General features: G+C 46.1%; 1 protein-coding gene across 1 annotated transcript in view; it reads left to right on the top strand.

The window, feature by feature from the left end:
• PSD3 (pleckstrin and Sec7 domain containing 3) overlaps window positions 1-24879 on the top strand; it is a 105785-nt gene that overhangs the window by 7346 nt on the left and 73560 nt on the right. Inside the window, exon 2 of the mRNA XM_077816530.1 lies at window positions 83-472. Within this exon, the coding sequence (XP_077672656.1) occupies window positions 83-472 (390 nt within the window). The remainder of the gene's footprint in view (window positions 1-82; window positions 473-24879) is intronic.

The raw sequence follows: 24879 nt of genomic DNA, 5'->3' as shown, positions 1-24879 counted from the left end.
CACTCACAGGGAAAATAAGCAGATTTACTCAACAGTTCTAATCGAACAAAACTTAAACCGACTCTTTTTGGTTTATTCCTAGGATCATGGAGGAGGAAGAAGCAGCCACAGGAGGCTATGAAGATGTCCTTGGACAAAGGCATGCAGAAGTTTCCATTGATGTGTATAGCTCACAGTTTGAAAACATTCTAGACAATGCTTCTTTATATTATAGTGCGGAATCCCTGGAGACTTTATACTCGGAACCCGATAGTTACTTTAGTTTTGAAATGCCACTCACTCCGATGATCCAGCAACGTATCAAGGAAGGCAGTCAGTTCTTAGAAAGAACTGCTTCAGGACAGGAAGATGTCTGTAAGCTTCCCACAAATGGTGAGATCAAGAGTCAATCTGGAGAGATCTCCAGTGGACTAAGGGATGGAAGTGACACCCTCTTCAGAAGAGACGTCACAGAGGTTACTCATTTGGACAGGTAAAAAAAAAATTTTTTTTTAAAGGGCATTTGCTTCCGCAGCATCTCTCAGAATTCATTTTGGAATTCTTAATGCTGAACTTTTTAAAACAGGGTGCATAACTGTGTCCAGTGAAATAAATAACGCAGGGAAAGAGAGAAGCCAGACAGACTTGCTTTTTTGCAGAAATGGACAGATTTCACACTACCAACTACTTGTAAGCTTAGCTGTGATGTCTATGTAACTACCAGTAGATGGCCTGTAATGTGACATCTCAAGAAGGTGAGGTTTGCCAGAAGGCTGTCAGTGTGCCAACAGCCCATGCGTCTCAGATCATCCCCAGTTGTGCCTGATTTTGGAAGCAGTAATTTTATGAAAGACTTATAAAAACCCCTTGATCTGAATCGTAAAGGCATGTGTGGACAATTAAATATCTGGCATGAAATCCTGGCCTTCTTGAAGTCAGTGGGAGGTTTGCCATTGTCTTCAGTCGAGTCAGGATTTCACTCCCCTTCTACCCATGGATTCAGAAGTACTCAATTTCCCACAGGTTGTCAAATGCCATTTACTTCTGTATGTTAGAAACTGTACAAGAGAGAGTTAGAGGAGTATTTAATAATTTATCACAAAGTACAAAAATACTACACGCTGCCTGTTATGCAAGGAGAAAGACAAGGAAGACAAACTAGAGAAGAGTGATAGGGACAGTGCAAGAGGATGCAGTATATTTGTAGGCAATTCCTTGTTTTTTGGAACCCCTGTCTGGTCAGCTAGACATCATGCTCTGTGCTGGGTTGGAGGCTGAAGAGTGCAGGGTGGGGATTGGGGGGAGGAAAGAGAGGCAAGTCAGACACAGAAGCAGTAACTCAAATTGTTTTCAGTCTGCCAGCCTATCAATAGCGGCAGGAAGCCCTGGTGCTTAGAGTGGCGCACCAAATGTTACAGTCGTACAAATAACAACAACCCCGGTTTACAGATGAAGCTACATATGAGTGTTGATGAGGGGAAGCTCAGATTGCTGCATGAGCCACTCAAGAAGGGTTTAAAAGGCTTTGCTGCACAAAGTGGAGAGATGGAACCAAAAGTAGACTGACGCCAACCAGGCTGAGTAGGTCGGGGTGTTGTCACAAAGGTAGGTTTGAGAAAGCAGTACACACGCCATGCATTCTGGTCCTTGAGGAACAGAGTCCAGGAAGGACTGGACTGCTATGATCTTGCCAGGCTGTGCATGCTAGTGTACGGGGGTGGACACCTGCTCGGGCCCAGGGGGGTTTAAGATAGCCCTGGGAGAGGGTGGGGCAGGGGAAGGTAGTGGGGCTGATTGGGGAAGCAGCCTCAGCTGGGGGCCATACCCCAATCAGGGCCCAGCTGGCTCTATAAAGGCTGTGAGCCAGAAGCCCAGGAGCACACCCTCTCTAGCTTCTGAGAGGGAGGGACCTGGTTGCAGGGACCTAAGCAGAGTACCTAGATTGGAGCAGGGCTGGGGAAGGGCCTGAGGAGTTGGGGAGCTCCAGCCAGGAAACCCCCAGGCTGCGGCCTAGTATTAGGCCCAGCAGGTACTGGGGTGGCAGGGGACAGCCCAAGGTTAGGCAGAGGCAGCAGGTCCAAACCCAGCCTTGCCTGGGATGAGTGGTTCATACTGCAGTCTGCCGCAGGGCGCGGGGGCTAGCTGGTGACTGGCAGGAGCCTACGACTGAGGCAAGATAGGTCTTGTGGGTGGGGGGTTCCCCTGGGAGGGGGAGATGCAGAACTGTGGGGTACTGCCAGGGGGCAGCACCCAGTGAAAGGGGCACTGGGGTCCTGGGAGGGACATGGGAGCCAGTAGCAAGGCGAGACACTGGCCTGAAGAGGGCGCTCTGGAGGCTGGAATGCTAATTCCCTGAGACAACCAGCAGGAGGCACCGCCGGTGAGTCTGCGCCCGGTTTCAGAGTGGTGGAGAATACGGGTGTAAGCAGTCCTCCCCCGATACAAGGGGCAAGGGCGTGGACAGTAGAACTATTGCCTGAACGGGAGTGACCTGGGGGATGATGGATCCTGGGTACACGGGGGTCTTCTATGGGGAGGCCCCAGATGCAGTCCCTGGTTGGGCCCCGGGGTCAGTGTGCTGGAGGAAGGGGGCTGACCACCGGCTGGGGACCTGGGGAGGGGGCAGGCAACGGGACATATGGGAGGTGCAGTGGGCCCTCCATGAGAGCATGGGCCAGCTGGTGGAGGAGGAGCAGCGGCCCCGACAAAGATCCTCCAGCAGGAGTTGCGGAGGTAACGGTGGTAAGTGGCAGAACAACAGACGTCTTACGCCTGCAGAAGGCAGGGACATTTAAAAAGGGATTGTCCCTACTGGGACAGGGGCAGGGCACCTCGCCTGGAGGAGAGACAGGGACAATTCCTGTGGACAGGCAGCTGGGCGAGGGAACCCGGGCAGCTGCCAACTTGTTGGGCCTGCAGGCAGAAGGGCCACTCGTGGTGGGCATGCCCAGGCCAGAGGGACACGGAAAGGTCCAGGGCAGCAAGGAGGCAGAGGGCCTGTTGGGGCTGCTGGACAGTGGGCCACATAAGGAGGCACTGCCCCCACAGGGGAACTGAGGAGAGGCCGGAGGAGGTGCCTGTGGGCTTGGAAGGACCAAAACTGAAGGAGGTGACAACAGGGATGGAGGGAACCCTGCAGGAGGTGGGAACCCAGACCGTCAAAGGGCCAGTCGCTGAGGATGAGACCCAGATCACGCCCCAATCAGGGCCCAGCTGGCTCTATAAAGGCCTGAAGAGGGCACTCCGGAGGCTGGAATGCTAATTCCCTGAGACGACCAGCAGGAGGCGCAGCCAGTGAGTCTGCGCCTGGTTACAGCTAGGATACAGCGTGTGCATTGACTTCACTTCTTTTATTACTTTTGTGCTATGCTCAAAAAGTTAACCCTTAGAAATACTGTCTGCTATTGAATAAAGGTTATTAAAAGGTCAAGTTAACTGTACAGGGACGCTCTCAGTAGTTTCGACCCATCATTTAGTTATTTCTCCCTTCCTCCCCCAATTTTTTTTTTTTTTTTAACAAGCCTTGGACAATGTTGTACTATTTTCATAGGTTCATAGATATTAAGGTCAGAAGGGACCATTATGATCATCTAGTCTGACCTCCTGCATAATGCAGGCCACCGAATCTCACCCACCCACTCCTGCAATAAACCTCTCACGTATGTCTGAGCTACTGAAGTCCTCAAATCATGGTTTAAAGACTTCAAGGTGCAGAGAATCCTCCAGCAAGTTACCCGTGCTCCATGCTGCAGAGGAAGGCGAAAACCCCCTAGGGCCTCTTCCAATCTGCCCTGGAGGAAAATTCCTTCCTGACCCCAAATATGGTGATCAGCTGAACCCTGAGCATGTGGGCAAGATTCACCGGCCAGATACCCAGGAAAGAATTCTCTGTAATAACTCAGAACCCACCCCATCTAACATCCCATCATAGGCCATTGGGACTATTTACCATGAATCGTTAAAGATCAATTAATTGCCAAAATCATCTTATTCCATCATACCTTCTCCTCCATAAACTTATTGAGTTTAATCTTGAAGCCAGATAGATCTTTTGCCCCCACTGCTTCCCTTGGAAGGCTGTTCCAGAACTTCACTCCTCTGATGGTTAGAAACCTTCATCGAATTTTCAAGTCTAAACTTCCTGATGGCCAGTTTATATCCATTTGTTTGTGTGTCCACATTGGTACTGAGCTTAAATAATTCCTCTCGCTCTCCGGTATTTATCCCTCTGATATATTTATAGAGAGCAATCATATCTCCCCTCAGCTTTTTTTCTGTTAGGCAAAACAAGCCAAGCTGTTTGAGTCTCCTTTCATAGGACAGGTTTTCCATTCCTGGGATCATCCTAGTAGCCCTTCTCTGTACCTGTTCCAGTTTGGATTCATCCTTCTTAAACATGGGAGACCAGAACTGCACACAATATTCTGGATGAGGTCTCACCAGTGCCTTGTATAACAGAACTAAAACCTCCTTATCTCTACTGGAAATACCTCTCCTGATGCATCCCAAGACCGCATTAGCTTTTTTCATGGCCATATCACATTGGCAGCTCACAGTCATCCTGTGGTCAACCAATACTCCAAGGTCCTTCTCCTCCTCCGTTACTTCTAATTGATGCATCATCCCCAGCTTATAACTAAAATTATTTTCATTAATCCCTAAATGCATGACCTTACACTTCTCACTATTAAATTTCATCCTATTACTATTACTCCAGTTTACAAGGTCATCCAGATCCTCCTGTATGATATCCTGGTCCTTCTCTAAATTGGCAATACCTCCCAGCTTTGTATCATCCACAAACTTTATTAGCACACTCCAACTTTTTGTGCCGAGGTCAGTAATAAAAAGATTAAATAAGATTGGTCCCAAAACCGATCCCTGAGGAACTCCACTGGTAACCTCCCTGCAGTCTGACAGGTCACCTTTCAGTATGACCCACTGTCGTCTCTCCTTTAACCAGTTCCTTATCCACCTTTCAGTTTTCATATTGATCCCCATCTTTTCCAATTTAGCTAATAATTCCCCATGTGGAACCGTATCAAACGCCTTACTGAAATCTAGGTAAATTAGATCCACTGTGTTTCTTTTGTCTAAAAAATCTGTAACTTTCTCAAAGAAGGAGACCAGGTGGTTTGGCATGATCTACCTTTTGTAAAACCATGTTGTATTTTGTCCCATTTACCATTAACCTCAATGTCCTTAACTGCTTTCTCCTTCAAAATTTTTTCAAAGACCTTGCATACTACAGATGTCAAACTAACAGGCCTGTAGTTACCCAGATCACTTTTTTTTCCCTTTCTTAAAAATAGGAACTATGTTAGCAATTCTCCAGTCATACAGTACAACCCCTGAGTTTATAGATTCATTAAAAAGTCTTGCTAATGGGCTTGCAATTTCATGTGCCAGTTCCTTTAATATTCTTGGATGAAGATTATCTGGGCCCCCCGATTTAGTCCCATTAAGCTGTTAGAGTTTCGCTTCTACCTTGGATGTGGTAATATCTACCTCCATATCCTCATTCTCATTTGTCATGCTACCATTATCCCTGAGATCCTCATTAAAGACTGAGGCAAAGTATTTGTTTAGATATTGGGCCATGCCTAGATTATCCTTAACCTCCACTCCATCCTCAGTGTTTAGCGGTCCCACTTCTTCTTTCTTCGTGTTCTTCTTATTATTTATATGGCTATAGAACCTTTTACTATTGGTTTTAATTCCCTTTGCAAGGTCCAACTCTGCTTGACTTTTAGCCTTTCTCACTTTATCCTTACATGTTCTGACCTCAATAAGGTGGCTTTCCTTGCTGATCCCTCCCATCTTCCACTCCCTATATGCTTTCTGCTATTTGAAGTAAATAGGCACAAAGCAATTGCAGACATGCTGCAAACAGCATGAGGCCAGAAACCTGTATAGATCCCAACACTGGCAGTCCTGAATTCCACAGAAGTGCTGCTCAGTGGAATTGCCCCTAGACATGACAGCAGAAAGGCAAGGTAAATTGGCAAATCCCTGTGAGCAGTTGTTACATTACTGCAGCTCCTAGCAGCCAATGAATAGAAGGGACCTGTCTGGGAAGTGCCCAGACTAGCTGTCAAGGTTCCTTCCCCACTCTAAACTCTACGGTACAGATGTGGGGACCTGCATGAAACCCCCCTAAGCTTATTTTAACCTAAGCTTTTAAAAACTTCCCCAACGTATAAACTATTTTACCTTTTGCCCTTGGACTTCATTGCTGCCACCACCAAGCGACTAACAGATATATAACAGGGAAAGAGCCCGCTTGGAAATGTCTTTCCCCTCAAAATCCTCCCCAAACCCTACACCCCCTTTCCTGGGGAAGGCTTGATAAATATCCTCACCAATTTGCATAGGTGAACACAGACCCAAACCCTTGGATCTTAAGAACAATGAAAAAACAATCAGGTTCTTAAAAGAAGAATTTTAATTGAAGAAAAAGTAAAAAGAATCACCTCTGTAAAATCAGGATGGTAAATACCTTACAGATAATCAAATTCAAAACATAGAGAATCCCTCTAGGCAAAACCTTAAGTTACAAAAAGACACAAAAACAGGAATCTACATTCCATTCAGCACAGGGTATTTTATCAGCTATTTAAACAAAACAGAATCTAACGCATATCTGACTAGCTTACTTATTAAGTTCTAAGACTCCATTCCTGTTCTGTCCCCAGCAAAAGCATCCCACAGACAGAGCCTTTGTTTCTCCCCCCTCCAGCTTTGAAAGTATCTTCTCTCCTCATTGGTCATTGTGGTCAGGTGCCAGCAAGGTTATCCTAGCTTCTTAACCCTTTACAGGTGAAAGGGTTTTTCCTCTGGCCAGGAGGGATTTTAAAGATGTTTATCCTTCCCTTTATATTTATGACACTAGCCCTTCAGGATATGTTTACACTGCAAGGTAAGACCAGGATTAGTAGAACTCAAGTTAGCAGACCTTGGATATTGTAGCCTGTGGCTTGAGCATCTACCCTCCTGTGTAACCCAGGCAATTGTTGAACCCTGGGTGCCAACCCAAGTTCCCTCTAAGCTGTGCAGCTGCCTATTAAGCCCACGCAGGGGCTCAGGGCTGTGGCGGGGAGAGATGCCTCTACTCCAACGCAGAGCTGGCGCAGTGGGGAGAGGTACTCCTCCCCGCCGGCACCAGCTTGGACCTGCCCTGGACTTGCCCCAGCCACGGGAGAGAGCCCCTCCCTCAGCCCAGCCCAGCCCAGCCCAGCCCCACCGGAGCTGCAGCAGTGGGGAGAGGAGCCTCTCTCCCGGCCCCGAGCTGCTGTGGCGAGAGAGGGCTGGGAGGGGGAGTCCTCTCTCTCCACTGCAGCCCCTGGGCAGCCCGTACCCCCTGCACCCAACCCTCTGCCCCAGTCCTGAGCCCCCTCCCACACCCCTAACTCCTCATTCCTGGCCCCACCCCAGAGCCTTCACCCTTAACTGAAACCCTCACCCCCTTCACCTAACCCTCTGCCCCAGCCCTGAGCCCCCTCCTGTACCCCTCATCCCCGGCTCCACCCCAGAGCCCACACCCCCAGCCAGAGCCCTCACCCCCTCCCACCCCAACATTCTGCCCCAGCTCTGAGCCCCCTCCCACACTTTGCTGTGTAGACCTACCCTTAGGTTAAGTCTCTCTGAAAGTCAGTGGAATGTAGGTCCCAGAGCACTTAGATGCTTTGGAAAAATTTGCATCTGCTGCTCAGCAAATGGGGGTGGGAGATTGGGGGGGGTTGAAAACATTGCTATGGAAGCCTTAACTTTTCACTTCCTCAGTTTATTTTAGATTTGCAACATTATGTTGTATTTGCATACAACACATTTGAATGTTTCCTGCTAATTTTCTCCCCATCCCTTTAAAAAAAAAGGTGTGTGTGTGTGTGTGTGTGTGTGTGTGTGTGTGAAAAGAAACAAATACAGCCATGAAGTTGTGTTGTTTTTTCACTTCAGAAGCTGGAGCACTCTGTTGGCAAGGTAACACAAACCCACATTTCAAACTAGGTACAGGAAATCCAGACATGCACAGTGTGGCATTAGGTACACACAACACCACAGCACTGCAGACAATTAACATTATTAAAAATCTCATGAAGTGATAACACATCCTACAGTTCATTAGGACACACGTCCTACAGACATGTATGTTGATGTTGCTAAGGTCAGAGTTAAAGTTGTGCATCATAGTGGAATGGTGAGGAATGTGGTGTGTGTGACGGGTTCAGTCACAGAGATCTCCTTGGGACTGTCACCGGATGTGCTGAAATTACCTCTGAGCCCGTTTTCCCTGCCAGCTTCGAACTTCCAGAACCTTGTCTTGTTGAACCAGACATGCTAGCCTGCTGCAACACAGACCCAGGGTCTGGTCCACGCCCCCAAAGCTGCAGACTTAACTGAAAACAGCTCAGCAGGTCCCCTATCTCCAGCACTCAGATACCCAGTTCCCAATGGGATCCAAACCCCAAATAAATCCGTTTTACTCTGTATAAAGTGTATACAGAGTAAATTCATAAATTGTTCTTCCTCTATATCCCTGATAGAGAGAGATGCACAGCTGTTTGCTCCCCCGGGTATTAATCACTTACTCTGGGTTCATTAAAAAACAAAAGTGATTTTATTAAGTATAAAAATAGGATTAAAGTGATTTCAAGTAATAACAGACAGAACAAAGTAAGTCACAAAGCAAAATAAAACAAAATACGCAAGTCTAAGCCTAATACATTAAGAAACTGATTACAGGTAATATCTCACCCTCAGAGATGTTCCAATAAGCTTCTTTCACAGACTAGACTCCTTCCTAGTCTGGGTCCAATCCTTTTCCCAGCACAGTCTTCGTTAGATCCAGCAGACCTCTCGGGCGGTAAGCAGGGTTTTCTCATGACTGGCCCCTTTTCTCCTGCTCCACCGCCTTTTATAGTTTTGGCACAGGGCGGGAATCTTTTGTCTCTTTGGGTCCCCTCTCCTCCTCCTAAATGGAAAAGTACCAGATTTAAGATGGATTCTAGTATTATGTGACATGGTCACATATCACTGTAAGACCCCTAGTCTCCATTCGCCATGGGCTGGCCCACACGTACACAGGTAGGCTTTAAAGTAACCTAAGGCCATTTACAACTGATTTTCTGGAGCACCTTTAATGGCCTCCACTTAATATGTTTACATCAGTGATACAAGTTTATGTCTTATTCTCCTCACTACAGATATAGAAATAATACATGCAAACAAATAGGATGAACACAATCAGTAGATTACGAGCTTTCTAATGATACCATACAAGGGGTATTTAGAGTAAAGCATGTTTCAGTTATGTCATATTCAGAAGCATATTTCCATAAAGCATATGGAGTGCAACATCACAGTGTGTATATTGAGTTACTGCACATGTAAGTGTGGGGTTTTTTTATGGAGGGATGGAATCTGTCAGTAAGAGTGGTGAATGGGATGCGTGGGTGTGAAGGAGTTTTAAAGTTGTATGTCATAACTAAGAGCAAAGAAATGTCCAAAGATTTGTGTGGGTGGATCTTAACTGTTTTCTAATTGTGTGTGTGTGTGTGTATTTTCTAGGCAGAACTGGAAGCTTCTCCTACAGATAAGGTTGCCCAACACTTCTCATTATAAGACCCTGTTTGTGGTTACTGCTTACTTGTCAATTTCCCCATGCCAGGTATCTGCCTCACGTTGAATTTTATGGGAATTTTTCAGTTAAAATGGTTTGGCCATGAGGTTGTGAAAAAATACATTGTTTTGCCATTTTCTGAGTTTCCCTAACTGGGTTCCCTGGCCATCTCTTCTCCTGAGATCTTCCACTAGTCTCTTTGTGTTCCTGGCTTTTAACCAGTGTTCTGAGCCTGGGGTACTTGGACCCCTAGGGGTATGCAGAGGTCTTTCAGGAGGGGTACATCAACTCATCTAGATATTTGCCTTCTTTTACAGCAGGCTACAAAAAAGCACTGGCGAAGTTAGAACAAACTTTCATACAGACAATGACTTGTTTATATTGCTCTATATACTATACACTGACATGTAAGTACAAAATTTTTATTGCAGTTGGTTTGTTTTAGAATTACATGGTAAAAATGAGAGAGTCAGCTATTTGTCAGTAATTGCATGCTGTGACACTTTTTGTATTTTTATGTCTGATTTTGCAAGCAAAATAGTTTTTAAGTGAGATGAAACTTGGAGGTATGCAAGACAAATCAGACTCCTGAAAGGGGTACAATTGTCTAGAAAGCTTGAGAGCCACAGCTTTAAATGCTAGGTAGGCATTGTAATGAGAAATTTTCATGCAGTATAGCATGCAGTCACTAGATGCCACTGTGTGCTGTATATTGTTCCAGATAAAGGGTGAAATTCAGGCTCAGTTAAATTTAATGGGATTGTTACCATTGACTTCAGTGGTCCCCTGGGAGTGGACTCATGTTCCATGTAGCTCCAGGGGGGCTCTCTGCAGCCTGAGTAGTTGGTCGCTGGATGGAGGGTACACCCAGGTGTTCTGGTCCAGTCAGAGAGCCGGCTGAGGCCCAATCCTGTGAGGATTTACACATGGGCTTGGTGTTCAGCAGGTGAGCTGTTCCACTGCATTCAATGAGACAACTCCCATGCTTAAAGCCACGTATGCCTGTTAGAATTTTCAGGGCTGACACACAAAAATTGAGATTCGGGGACCAAATTCTGACTTAAATAGGGTCTAGGGCAGGGGTTCTCAACCTTTTTCTTTCTGAGCCCCCCCTCAACATGCTAGAAAAACTCAGGGGCCCAGCTGGCCGGGGAGGAGGGACCTTGGGGTATAGATGTAGTTTGACTTCTATTGGGGGGTGGGGGAGAGCTAGGGCCGGCAGGACTCAGGCCAGCTCTGCACAGCAGGGTCCAGGGAGGGACTGCCACCTCTAGCCCCTGACTCACCTCATCCAGCCACCCACCTGTCTGGGGCTGTGTGCCAGTGGCTACTCCCTGAGGGCTCTGCTGGGTCTGGAGATGCCTGGGCAGCTCTGACCGGCTGCGTGAACAGTCAGAGGAAGCTGGGAGCTGAGGAGCAGATGCAACCCCAGGCACCAGCAGCAGACGGGGGAATGCCACAGCTGCCCACTCCATGGCACCACCAGCCAGAGGAGCAGCCGCCCCTCACTGCCTGTCTGTGTCTTCCTGCCTAGGATCTGGCCAAAGGGTAGGGCCTGAGTGGGGCTGAGGGAGAAAAGGAGGTGCGGGGAGGGTGGAGCTTCCCCCAGGACTTCCCCACTCTGGGTAAGGCACTGCAGTTTGGGGGGCAAGACCCTTGTGCCCCCCAACTCTGCCCATGGGCTCAAGGTTTATGCCTGTGGCGGTGGGGCTTCAACCCCGCCATTCCTGGCTTCAGGTGGACAAGGGGGCTCAGGGTTTTAGCCCGGCACTGCTCCCAGCTGAAGTGGGGTTGGGAGATTCAGGGTTTTAGCCCCGCACTGCTTCCGGCTTCAGCCCCTGGTGGGTTCCGGGGCTCGGGGCCTTAGCCCTGTGCCACACCCCACTTCAGCCCCGCGGGGGCGTCCGGGCTCCCTGCGCCATTCCCTGCTCCAGCCGCTAGGGGGTGCCGGGGCTCACGGCTTCAGCCCTGCGCCACTTCCCACTTCAGCCCTGTGGAAGGGGTGGGGGGCTGCCGGGGCTCGGGGCTTCTGACCTGCGCTGCTCCCTGTTTCAGCCCTGCAGCGGGCTCTGGGGCTTGCGACTTCAGCCCCACGCCACTCCCTGCTTCAGCTTCGCGGCGGGGGGGGGACGGGACTGGGGCTTGGGGCACCAGGTTTCAGTGATGGGGCTCTGTGTCCCCCCTAAAAGGGGGCTGCGGACCCCAAGTTGAGAACCGCAGGTCATGGGGATATGAATGTGGGGGGCAGGAGGTATAGCTGGGCAGCTCATAATATTAGGGGGGACGGCGAGGGGCTATCAGAGGGATGAGAACAGTCAGCAAGAAGGAATACCAAAAACCAAACCACACCAACCAACCACCCAGGACAGTTTACTGTCTCCTCAGATTCAGTGACACACAATTTTGGGGGGGAGGGGGGGGGCAAGTGCAAGAAAAGCCTTTCCAAATGTTGATTCTAGTTTCTGGAGTAACAGATCATGAAGATGGCTGGTTCTTTAAATCCAGTATATATATATGCAAAAGATACAAGCTTGGCAGGGAAGCTCCATGTTCAAATCAAAAATAGCTTTTTTTTTTTTTTTTTTGGTAAAGAAAGGAGAAGCAGCCAGTTGACATTCCCCCAGTCCTTACACACTCAGAATGAAATTATCTTTGATTGACAGACGCGAAAGGCCTGGTTTCATGTACTCCGAGATGCCCTTTTATGCAGTGCTGGCCGTATAAAGGGGCCATAGTGCGGCTGAAAATCTGGCCCTAGGTTTTGAGCTGTCTGGGTGTAATGCATGGCAATAATGCAGCTCTGTCTTTTAATGAATGTGCAGAAGAGCAGCATCCCTGTCGGCAGTACAGCTCTTAGGAGCGCGCTCTCTGAGGGTGAAACACTGCTATGGGAAGGCCAGTCACATGGCTTATAAATAAATAAATAAAAATGATTAGAGACTTCCAGGCTACAAGTTCCTATGGGCTCCTTTGTGTCTGGGTGTTTCTCCCCTGCCAGCCTATCAGCGGCTGACCTTGACTACATTCCGTAAGTCCTGACACAAACTATGCATGACAGAAAAACAGGATCACTATGACAATGGCCTGCAGAATCCTGAGTGGGGGCAGGGAAAGGGGCAGTGCCTTCCTTTGCTGAAATCAGCCAGCTTGCAGGTTCTTAGGCAGGAGCTTTGCTGAGAGCCTTTCTGAAGTACAGGTTTGCTTGTTTTTAAAAGGAATCCTCTCCTCATGTACAGTTCAGTTATCCAGCTATTTTTGCTGATGTTGCTTAGAGCTCAACGGAGTAGGGGAGAAATGGGGGTGAACGAGACCTTGGTGCTGCCTGTATTCCTGGGGAAAGATTTTCAATCTTCTGCTTCCTTTGGGTTTTAATAGCTTTAGATCTCTCTCCCTTTTTCTCCTTCTAGAGCTGGTCTGTCTGTGTAACTATCATTTCCCTGCGACGTGCAGGTTTGCTACAGTCAAGATGGAGGGTTTCATTTAGTCAGAACAACAGAGAATTGGAAGGTTATACTTTGTCTTCCTGTCACTCCCTTGTGGCAGGGTGTTCAACCTTTAAGACTGGTTAGCTTAGAAGGGGTGTGTGCCTTTACAGCTGCACTGCGGCACCCAGACATTAAGCCTGAATCTCCATTGCCCTGCCATTGTGTAGTGATTTATACCAGTGCAAAGTGGGGGCAAAATGCAACGATTCTGATTTGGTAGCATTTTGCATCCACTTTGCATTCATTGGGTGTAAATGCTTACACAAAATGCAGGACAATGGAGCACCGGTCCCATATGTCCAGGTAATGCATTTGCAAACTTCTCTCTGCTTGGTTCGTGTTTCCTCTATACTGTTGTATCTGGGGCCACTGGTTTTCTCTTAGATTCTGTTTCTTTAATTGTCCTGTCCCTGTTTTCACTAGCTTTACCCTTGGGGTGAGGAGAAAAACATGGTATTTCCTCTCCAAGGATCTTCTCAAAGTTTTCAAAGTGGGGGAGGCTGATCTCAGAACGTGACGATTTGGGCCATGATTTCCTGACATTAGACTCTTAAATCCATATTTAGGCCCCTAAATAAGAGACCTGATTTTCGGAAGTGCTGAGCAACCAGCAGCTGCCATTGTCTTCAAGGGATTCGGGTGCTCAGGCTTGGAGAAAATCAGGCCACTTTTATCTAGGTGCCCTGAATTTAGACACACAGATTTAAAAATATTGGTATCACCAGTGGTGAGCTGGAGCTGGTTCACACCGCTTCACCAGAACCAGTTGTTAAATTTAGAAGCCCTTTTAGAACCGGTTGTCCTATGAGGACAACCATCCAAAACCATCCAAAAGTGTCGCCTTAGGCGCTGACTCCATGGGTGCTCCGGGGCTGAAGCACCCAAGGGGAAAATTTGGTGGGTGCAGAACACCCACCGGCAGCTCCCCTCTCCGCCCCCGGCCCCAGCTCACCTCCGCCCCGCCACTGCCCCTGAATGCGCTGCCCCGCTCTGCTTCTCTGCCCCCCCGCCCTCCAGCTTCCTGTGAATCAGCTGTTTGCGCGGGAAGCCTGGGAGGGCTGAGAAGCAGGCGGCAGCTTCCTGCTCAGGCCCAGGGAGGCAGAGCAGAGGTGAGCTGGAGTTGGGGGGGGGGCGTGAGGAGGGCCGCCTGCGCCGCAGCAGGTAACCCGGGGGGGGGGGGGGGGCACAGGGGAACCACTCCCCGCCTCAGCTCACCTCTGCCTCCCTGAGCATGAGTGTGAAGCCTCCACCTGCTTCTCAGCCCGCCCCAGCTTCCCGCGCGAACAGCTGATTCACAGGAAGCTGGGGTGGGGGCGGAGAAGCAGAGCGGGGCGGCGCGTTCAGGGGAGGAGGCGGAAGCGGAGCGGAGGTGGGCTGGGCGCGGGGCGGGGAGCTGCCGGTGGGGGCTCTGCACCCATCAAATTTGCCCCGTGGGTGCTCCAGCCCCGGAGCACCCACGGAGTCGGTACCTAAGGCTCCACTTTTGATGTGATCAGTGCGGGGAGCGGCCACTACCCGCCCCTAGGAGCCAGAAGGACCTGCCAGATGCTTCCTGGGAGCTGCCCCAGGTAGGTACCGCTGGGACTCCCCACCTTGCCCCCCGGCAGGTCCGTCTGGCTCTTAGGGGTGGGGTGGGGTGGGCACCCAGTATGGTGGCCCACGAGACCCTCTTGCCCAGTTCTGGGGGCGGGCAGGGGTTCAGGGGGGCGTCAAGGAACGCGGGGGGTTGGATGGGGCAGGAGTCCCCGGGGGCGGGGGTGGGCCACAACCCCCTCGTGGGGTGAGGAGGGAACTGGTTGTTAAGAGTTTGGCAGCTCATCACTGAAAAGTAATAAAAAAAGTAAAAAAGTAACCCTGAAGGTTCTCAGGAACAATCCACAACAAAGCTTCGAGCGTGCAGCAGGGTTCTCCTTAGAATGACTTTGATTATGTGATTTTTTGGGGGGCCTTTCCCAGAGTTTCACAGTAATAGGTTGTAGGTCTTAAACTGAAAAGGGAAATGCTGTTTAACAGTTTAAGACCCACCAAATGTAACTTCTTTGCTTACTTGCTTTTTAAAATAGCTGTTTATTTAGGAAGCATGAACAGTTTTTCAAATCTTTATCGTAAGAGCACGAACGATGCACTATCAACAATTAAGAAATGAGCTCATCACGTTTTGTTTAGAGAAGCATCATGCAACAATACAATTAATGGGTCAGAATCTTGGCCCCAATCCACTTCCTTGGCAATGTGGCAGAGAGGGAGCAGAAATCACCCTACAGAGGATTCCCCTGGTATGGGAGAGCCTCCAGAAGGTGTGGAGTTAGGCTCCTAACTCCGTTATCCCTCCTTTGAAAATTCTAGCCTTAATGTAGGTGCTAGGGTGTTGGTAGCTTCTTACTGGAAAAGAAAAAAATTGCCCAGAATGGTTCCAAGAAATACGTGAAGTTACGGTTATGGAAAATTAATGTGCCAAATAGAGAGAGGACAAATAGATATTAAGGGCAAGTCTACACTACGAAATTAAGTTGACCTAAGTTACATCCACGTACACCCACTGCAGTAATTGAATCGGTTTTATACATCCACGCTATGCTCCTTGTGTTGGCCGTGCACATCCTCACCAGGAGCACTTGCACCAATTTAACTGCCAGGGTGGGTCATTGGGGGTGGTTTCTGAGAGGCAGCAACAGCTGATGTAAGCATTGTCTGCACTCTCACTGCGTCAACCTAACTACATCGACCTAAGCACCACGCCTCTCGCGCAGGTGGAGTTATTAAGTCGGAATAGTGGGCGAGTTACATGAGGGGGAGCAACATTTTAGTGTAGGCGCTTACAGAGTTCGGTCGACATGAGCCAGCTTACGCTGACCTAACTGTAGTGTACACCAGGCCTTCGACAGACGAGGTACATGAGGTAGTACCTTCTATTGGACCAACTTCTGTTGGTGAGAGAGTTGTTTTTCTTGCATTAAGAAAACCTGCCTGTGTTGTGTCGGAAGGTTCATCCTCTAGCTTCATAGATTATAAGGCCAGGAGGAACCATTAAGAACATTTGGAAATACCTTGCTAAGTAGAAAAACTTGACAATGGTATCATTGCATATAATGTTTCTCTAAACAAAAAAGGGCTGAGTTGACTTTTGTACTGGTTTATACTGTATTTCTCATGCATGTTTGATGAGTATTTGTAAAACCGTTTATACTTCCTAAATAAACAGTTGTTGGAAAAAACAAACAAACAAAAAAAATACCAGGCTGCTGACACCACCTCCATTTTCAGCTCCCTCTCGAAGCAAAACAAAAAAATCCAGGAGCTGACCAAAAAACCCCCCACAATACACCAGCAGCTGATCCGAAAACTGCACACACCTATTTAGTACAAAGCATCAGTGGTCAGGTGCTCAGCTGGCCTGTGTTGACATAGCCCCATTAAAGTCAGTGCTTTTTAGGCGAGTAGCCTACACTTCATACATCCATTCACTGAGATCCATGGAGTTATATTGTTTTATGCCCTGCTGATGACCTGGCCCAAAATGCAGTCTGTCCTCTTAGCCGTTGATTGTGTCTGGCTGTCAGTCGAGCCCTTCTGCATTCTTGCTGGTAAACTCTGCTTTTCTCAGCTGCCTGCTTGGAGAAGAGGTAGAAGCAAACAACTGTAGGGAGCTGTGTGTGAATGGTGTCTTGTTTTTGCTACAAGGAGAACTATGGGTAGCCAAAACAATGCAAATAACATTGAAACTACTTGGCAGAGCATTTGGCTGTTCTATCAGTTGTGAAAAGGAGGAAAGGTTGTTTCACTGCAGAATTATGAAATAAAATTCCTGTGGAAAATGAGTGGCCTGCTACACACCATCTGTATGTTTGTTTGTTTGTTCTTTTAAAAAGAACCGACTTTAAGGAAAGGAACAAACGCTGTATTTTTGACCATCAGTTTTCCTAGATGCTGGCAAAAGAATTAAGCTGCAACAGCTGCACAATTCACATGAGCTTTCTGGGCCAGTCTCCAAACAGTTAAACTTTAATGCTAGTGTGCGGTCATGTGTGACTTCATTGTATTGTGGGCATTTGAAGCAGGTCTGGTGGAGGGAAGTTGTTGTGGGGAACCAGGAAGAGCAGGGGAAGTAGTTAAATGTCTTTCAAGTTTTGATTCTTGCTCCCGAGGAAGCTGTATTAAAGTGTTGTGGGGAAATACCAGGCAGAACCAGTGCACCGTATTTGTACTGCTCTCAAAAGCTGCAACGTATGCAAGAAACTCCAAGGGAGAGGAATGTTTGCAGAACAGATGGGATAGAAAACTATCCCATGCATGGAACAGTTAGGGGCTGAGCATGTTCTAACAGAGGTAACTGGGATTTAATGTACTTTTGTTTTTTTTGGTCTATTTCTGATCTCAATGAGAGGCAGACGGGCCAGATCTCACTGAAGACCCTGGGGCTATGCCAGTTTACACCAGAGGAGTATCCGGCCCTCTGTGGGTACAAATCCAGTTTGCATAAATATTGTGTGGGTTTTTAAAAAAATTCTTTTTATTATTTGAAAACCTTGGATCCTCGATAAGCGACTGCAGAAGAGCACTGCCACAGAGCAGCTGGATCAGAAAGGGCCTGGTTTTCATGTACAATACATTTCCCTTCCGCTGCCCTAGCAGTGCAAAGGGGCCTTAAAGCGGGCACCCACTTTCAGGTCTCTTTACATTGCCACAGCAGTGTGAAAGGGTCGTGGGTTAAATTTAAGAATCAGGTCCACAGCATTTTCAGCAAAACGTTTGATTGCTGCTTGTACTTGAGGCTACAATCAGCTGTAATATCAGTGTAACACCGGGACATGCTGGCTGTTGGGAGACTGTAATCCTGTGCTTGTGGGTGGATGATCTTGCTGTTCTAATACTGGTTTCAGAGTAGCAGCCGGGTTAGTCTGTATCCGCAAAAAGAAAAGGAGGATTTGTGGCACCTTAGAGACTAACCAATTTTTTTGAGCATAAGCTTTCATGAGCTACAGCTCACTTCATCTGATGCATGGCAATAGCTCACCTTACCTGATCACTCTTGTTACAGTGTGTATGGTAACACCCATTGTTTCATGTTCTCTGTGTACATAAATCTCCCCACTGTATTTTCCACTGAATGCATCCGATGAAGTGAGCTGTCACTCACGAAAGCTTATGCTCAAATAAATTGGTTAGTCTCTAAGGTGCCACAAGTCCTCCTTTTCTTTTTGTTCTCATACTGTGATCCTATAGGGAGAGGGTTTGTACTTGCTCCATTTCATGCCTCCTAGAAATGAAATTTTCTGACATTTTAGATGTTTACTCCTATTTACGATTTGTGAGTTTTTCGTTAATGGAAGCAAAAGGAGAGAGATAAGGAGGATGATTACATGCAGCTGGTGGTTATGTTAAGCAGCTGAGCCTGTTCTACTTCTAAAATCTACTTTGAATATGAAATCTTCTTGGTAAAGAATAAGAAGTGATAGATCATAGTGGATATATAGATACATATTACTTTATTCCTTTCTTTGGAGTGTGACAAGTCTGAGCACTTGGTATTTTTTTTAATGGCTTCTTGGCAGCTGTCCACAGAATCATTGATCCATAGTCTTCCTCCATTCATATACTCATTGATACTATACTGGGGAGCTGCAAAGTTAGTTGGAGTTGCAAGTGTGTGCCGCTGTGCTGCCCATAGAAGACTGATCTACTGTAAAGCATGTCTTTGAAGAGAGGTCATATGTGGGACTTCAAAGCATATGAAACCAGTTAGAGCAAAGTAGCACAGTGAATCACCTACCAAGAAAGGGAAACTTTTCTTGGGAGAGCCTGTAATAGAAGTTAATTGACAAGGTAAATCATTGTTTGACATGAGTTTCTAATGAGCTGCAGGACACGGCAGACAAGCTTCACAATCAGTCTTGAGATCTGTTGGAAGCAGTTTGGAAGCCCTCTGGCTCTCCATGCTGTCAATCAGTTATTGCAGGCCGTGACTGGTCATGTTCCAAAGCTGGCTAGAAGCTTTCGTCCCCAGGGAATGGTTCTTCCACAGTGGTTCTAGGTATCTGTCCCCAGTTTAATATTAACTTTCCTTAAATCGTAGGCTCGTTAGGGCAGGGATTGCCTCTTTCAGTAAGTGATTGCATGTGCAGGGTGGGAGTTTCTCAACAGCCAGCAGTGTTGGCCTAACTCTGCTCCCATGGAAGTCAGCGCTGACTTCAGTGAGAGCAGAGTTCCGCGCTCAGCACTAGAAGATCCTATCCGCAGTGCCTAGTAGAATAGGGCACCAATCCCTGCTTGCGGCCTGTAGGTGATGTTGCAGGACAGATAATGATGGATAAGACTGCTGACAGTCAGAGATGCTGTATATTGGTTTGGGAAACTTTTTCTTCGTAAAAAGTGTAAAAAAGACTGAAACTGAAGGCATGTTCAAAACAAAACAACAACTTTAGTTTCATAATATCACATGGACACATGGTAGGCACTTGAGAGCAATCCTACATCGATTGAATTTGATGGGAGTTTTGCCATTGACTTCATTGGGCCAGGATGTTCACCCTTTTATTTCTAATCATTAAGCTCCTTGCTGGAATGGGCTTTCCTGACGGATGCTGCCTTATCTTGGCTTTAAATAAAGCTGCTATCACAGCAATGTATAGTTTGAGAAAACAGCTATAATTACCCCCCAACCACCACATAAATCTTATAAAAACCTCAGCCCCATCTTCCCCTAACTCTCCCGGAATTCTGTGCACTCTCTCTTCTGGATGCAACGTTCCTGGGGGAAGGGCTCCATGCGTAGCCACATGAGACTATAAGTCAAAGGCATCTGCCTTAATGCACATATTAAACTGATCATGGCTAGGCAAGTGACAGGTCGTGGTTACTGTTACTGCTTGGTAAAGAAATGTGCACGCAGCTAAACTCTGCTAAAACACCCTCTGGCTTTTGTCCCTCCATCCTCCTCTTGCCTCCCCTCCTCCTGCTTGTGTGTCTCTCCCACTTTGTGTCTTGTCTTTTAGACTACAAACTGTTTAGGCCTGGGAATGTCAATTACTATATGTGTGTAGGATTTAGCACCATGACTTGTTTGGTCACTAGGTGCTAGCACAGTGATTAATAATAAAAGTGGGATAACCATTATAGATTGTTTTAGGGCTCCTGCACAGTTACGTCCCATCGTGGAGATGTTTTAAATCTGTATTTATTGGAGGAGAGACCAACTGTTGGTGCCATGCACTGAATTTAAGGCTGCAGCTATTCATCATATTATTTTCATTTTTGATTGGATACTATGGCACACCGCATCAGAGTTTTCAGATAAGAATCTGAGAATGCGGGAACAGAAAGGACAGAAGAGGCTGTAAAAATTCACCAGGAGACAGAAGTAGTTAGCTCAAACTCCACTGGTGGCACAGGGAATATTGTGCTGGTCTGTGACCCCAATGACCAGGAGTTCAAGTTCCCTTCTTGCCTGATTCCTGTGATTAATTTTGCAAGAATCACTGGCTCAAATTCTGTGGCCTGTGATACATAGGAGGTCACATTAGATTATCATTATGATCCCTCTTGGCCTTAAACTCTAGGCATTTGTCAGGATTCCTTCCCCACTCTGAACTGAACTCTGGGGTACAGATGCGGGGACCTGCATGAAAGACCCCCTAAGCTTATTTTTACCAGCTTAGGGTAAAAACTTTCCCAAGGCACAAACTTTGCCTTGTCCTTGAACAGTATGCTGCCACCACCAAGTGATTTAGACAAAGAACAGGGAAAGGACCACTTGGAGTTCCTATTTCCCCAAAATATCCCTCCAAACCCTTACACCCCCTTTCCTCGGGAGGCTTGAGAATAAACAAGATGAGCACAAACCAGCCTTGGATTTTTAAGACCCAAAAAACTCAATCAGATTCTTAAAAATCAGAACTTTATTAGAAGAACAAAAAAAGATAAGAAAACAACTCTGTAAGATCAGAATGGAAGATAATCTTACAGGGAGTCATATTTAAAACATAAAGAATCCCTCTAGGCAAAACCTTAGGTTACAAAAAGACACAAAAACAGGAATACACATTTCCTCCAGCACAGCGAATTTACAAGCCAAAACAAAGAAAACCTAACCCATTTTCTAACTAGATTACTTACTAACTTTACAGGAGTTGGAGGGCTTGCATCCTTGGTCTGTTCCTGGCAAAGGTATCACACAGACACACAAAAGCCTTCTTCCTCCCCCTCCAGATTTGAAAGTATCTTGTCAAAGTATCATTGGTCATTTTGGGTCAGGTGCCAGCAAGGTTACCTTAGCTTCTTAACCCTTTACAGGTGAACGGATTTTGCCTCTGGCCAGGAGGGATTTTATAGCACTGTATACAGAAAGGTGGTTACCCTTCCCTTTATATCTATGACAGCACTGATTAAATAAACTCCATTATACACCCATCTAGCTTATACCATGCGGCAGATTTTCATTTTTATCACATAAACACCAGAGTTGGCGGGCACAGGAGCTTTCACATCTATGTAATAGATCTGAATCCTTACCTGAGGTCCTCTTGGTCTAGTTCTTAATGAATAGGTGTCCACATAAACCACCATCACAGTTGGCCCTAATTGGCTACTAGCATCATTGTCAACAGAGATCTGGGAACTAATTAAATAATCCTCATTACACATCTAGAGAACAAGGATTTCAAAAGATGTTGTATATCTTGGGGCTTCATATTTTCAAAGCTGCTTAAGTGATTTGGACATGCATTAATTTCTAATGAGAACTGAGCATTAAAATCTCACCCTCAATCTCTAGTATTGTCAAGTTGGCCTCTTTGGTATGAATGCTAAATTTAGGTGTTGAATAAGTCCAAACACCACTTTTACCCCACGCCTACTAGTAGCCTATTGCTTAGTTGTAAGAAAAACTCAGAGAATATTGAATCAAATAGTCAGCTGCTTTGAGATGATACTTTTGTGAATGAAACACCTGACTTGGACTGCATTTTATATCTGGGAAATTAGACTAGTGAAATTCCCTCTAAGACCACTCTTTTGGGAAGCTGCCAACAGTAAAAGAAGCAAGCTCTCTTCTCCTTCATTTCTAAAGTGCTGTGCTGGAAGTTGCTGTGGAATATAGGTCACTGTATGGTAGTTGCTGGCATTTCCATATAACCGGTCATGGTTTGTGGTCGCGTTCATTCTTGTATTTGACTTCAGGATGCAGATGTTTTCTGTCAGTGCTGGCCACCTTCCAGGGTTATAAATATTGCCTGTAATAAGGAGTAGAGGGGGAAACAGGGCTGTGTTTTATTGGTGGTAGTTAAGGCTACGATTTTGGCACAGAAATGCTTAGTAAATTTCACGGTGGAGATGCAGGAAAAAGAACATAGGTCACGGAAAGTTCACCAAATAATGTAGTTTGCATTACATCAACATAAGAGTATAGTGGGTGCTGAAAGATGGGGCCTAGGAAAGGTGTTTTGGAGAGCAAGTCCACCCTGTACTCACCCCACAGCAGCTGCTCCTGACTGGACTCTCTGCCTTTGGTGTTGCGACCTAGCACATAAAGTCACAGCGCCACTACGATTTGGCTCATCCGCCCCTCTGTCTCCATCAGCGGAGGGGTGGACAGGCCAAACCTGAGTGGCGTTGCGACCTGGTGCACAACGCCACTCATTGTGGTGGACTAATCAAATGCATTTTTACAAGACATTTCCAAGGTTTCTCAGACTTTATTCAAATTCACGATTTCCGTGGCCACCGTGATCTCTGTGACAAAATCAGAGGTTGTGCATAGGTTGACATGACATGGCTTTTGAAGGGGGGTGTGTGAGTGTGTGGGGAAAGCACTGTAAGCATATTGGGTGTATAGCAGCAATTTGTATTGTAGCTGTTTACCCTTTGTATTGTTCAACATTAAAGCTGAGATTTTTTTAAATATGCCTAAAGGAGTCAGATGTCCAGTATGAAGAGAGAGGAGGCTGCCGGCAGGGTATTTTCTGTGGGAGCTATGGGGCTCTAGCAGGGTGGATTTGATTTAAATCATGATTTAAATCACTAGTCAGGAAGACTTGATTTAATCATGGATTTCTACATTAAAGTGCATTCTTGTTGGTCGTTATAACCTTAATACATATTCTTCACAACTCAGAGATAGATGTAGGTTTCATTTTTAGAAGATACACACTATACATTTTTAAAGTGATTTATTTTGAAAACTTTTCAGATTAATTTTACAGCTATATCAGAAAATGAATGATTGGTTATTTCATTTACCAAAGGTAATAGAAGCAGATATTTATGAAGTCATTGGGAGGTGACCCCATTCAACGGGTTAATCATTAATATTTGGTGGATTTTCTTTCCATGCTGTATTAGGAAGAGAACATCACCAGACAGACATTTAAATTGTTTTATTTAACTAAAACAACAGCGTTACGTATTCTGGATGTTTTATTCAACAGCAAACATATAATATTTTAACAAAACAAGCATATGAATTTTTGAATTTAGTTAAACATTCAAGATTTTTAAAATCAGGTTTGTTTTTGTTAAAATTGTTAACTAAAATAGTTAAATGAAATATTTAAAAACAAAAAGAAAAATTAAATTGACTATGTCAGCCAGATCAACACGAGAAACTTAAAATATTGGCTTCTGCAGCTAACTCAGTTGTCCTCACCTTCATTTTCCTGTTTGTTCATAATCTGGAAAAGAAAAACAAGCTTTCCTGCTTTTTCAGGTCCAAAACCATTTCTCAATTTGGAATGAATTAGTTCAAAGGAAGAAAATATTCTTTCTACACCGGCGGAAGAAGCTACTGCTGTTAAAAGTGAGATTATCACGTCAACAGTCTCTGAATCCAAGTGCTTAAGTGACTTCCACCAGTTCACTGGTGTGACCTTCTTTAAAACATCGTCAGCAAACATATATTTCTTGAATGGTTCACCCTTAGCTCTGAAGTTTATTACAGTTGGCATTATGGAGGGATGATTGCTGGATGTCCATGTCCTAGCCAACTCCTCTTCTTCAGCAGTTAAGGTTTGACCCTGATACCGGGCACTGAGAATATTTTCAAGAAAATGAGCTGGAGATAGTGCTTGTCCCATTTGTTTTTTAAATGCTTGTAATTTAACTCTGTCATTGCATATTTCTCTTTTTAAGATCTCACTCAGTTCCTTCCAAATTTCAGCAGCATCAGCAATAAAACAGCTATTTCCCTGCGTTTTGTTCAAGGCTACAGAAATAGGCTTCAGGGTACTCAGCATGTGTTCAACATTTCTCTTAAGCCCAATGTTGAGAACTTTGGCTATGACAGGGCCATCTATTTGTTCACTATTTTGTTCACACACTGTCATCAGATTAGGCCAGTTCTTGGTACAGTGCTCAAAACAGTCCACTACTGAGTTCCATCACACGTCTTGTGGGAGAGTGAGCTTGGTTCCTCCCACTTTTTTCAGAGCAGCTGCTGCAAAGTGGTTGTTACGGAAGTATTTTGCAATTTCAACAGCATTAGCCTTTATTACTGGAACACTGAAGTCTTTGGCTAGGAGGTGCATCAAATGAGCATTGCAACCGTATGTTATTAGCTTGGGACTCTCTTCTAAATTTCTTCTAATCTTGGATACATTTGCAGCATTGTCTGTGACCAAGATGCAGAGTAGACATTTGAATTTTTTTTCACAGTTTGTTATGGCTTTTACTGCTACTTCTTGTAAGTATTCTACTGTGTGTGCATTTCCTGATGTATCAATTGTTTCTGGAAGGAAGACCTTCCCTTCTTCTGTTGTCACACAAGCACATATACAACAGGATCATTGTGGACACTGCTCCACCCAT

Source organism: Eretmochelys imbricata, chromosome 5, assembly GCF_965152235.1.
Source record: "Eretmochelys imbricata isolate rEreImb1 chromosome 5, rEreImb1.hap1, whole genome shotgun sequence".
NCBI lineage: Eukaryota > Metazoa > Chordata > Testudines > Cheloniidae > Eretmochelys > Eretmochelys imbricata.
The sequence above is the reverse complement of the archived record's forward strand: the minus strand, read 5'-3'. Positions and strand labels throughout refer to the sequence as shown.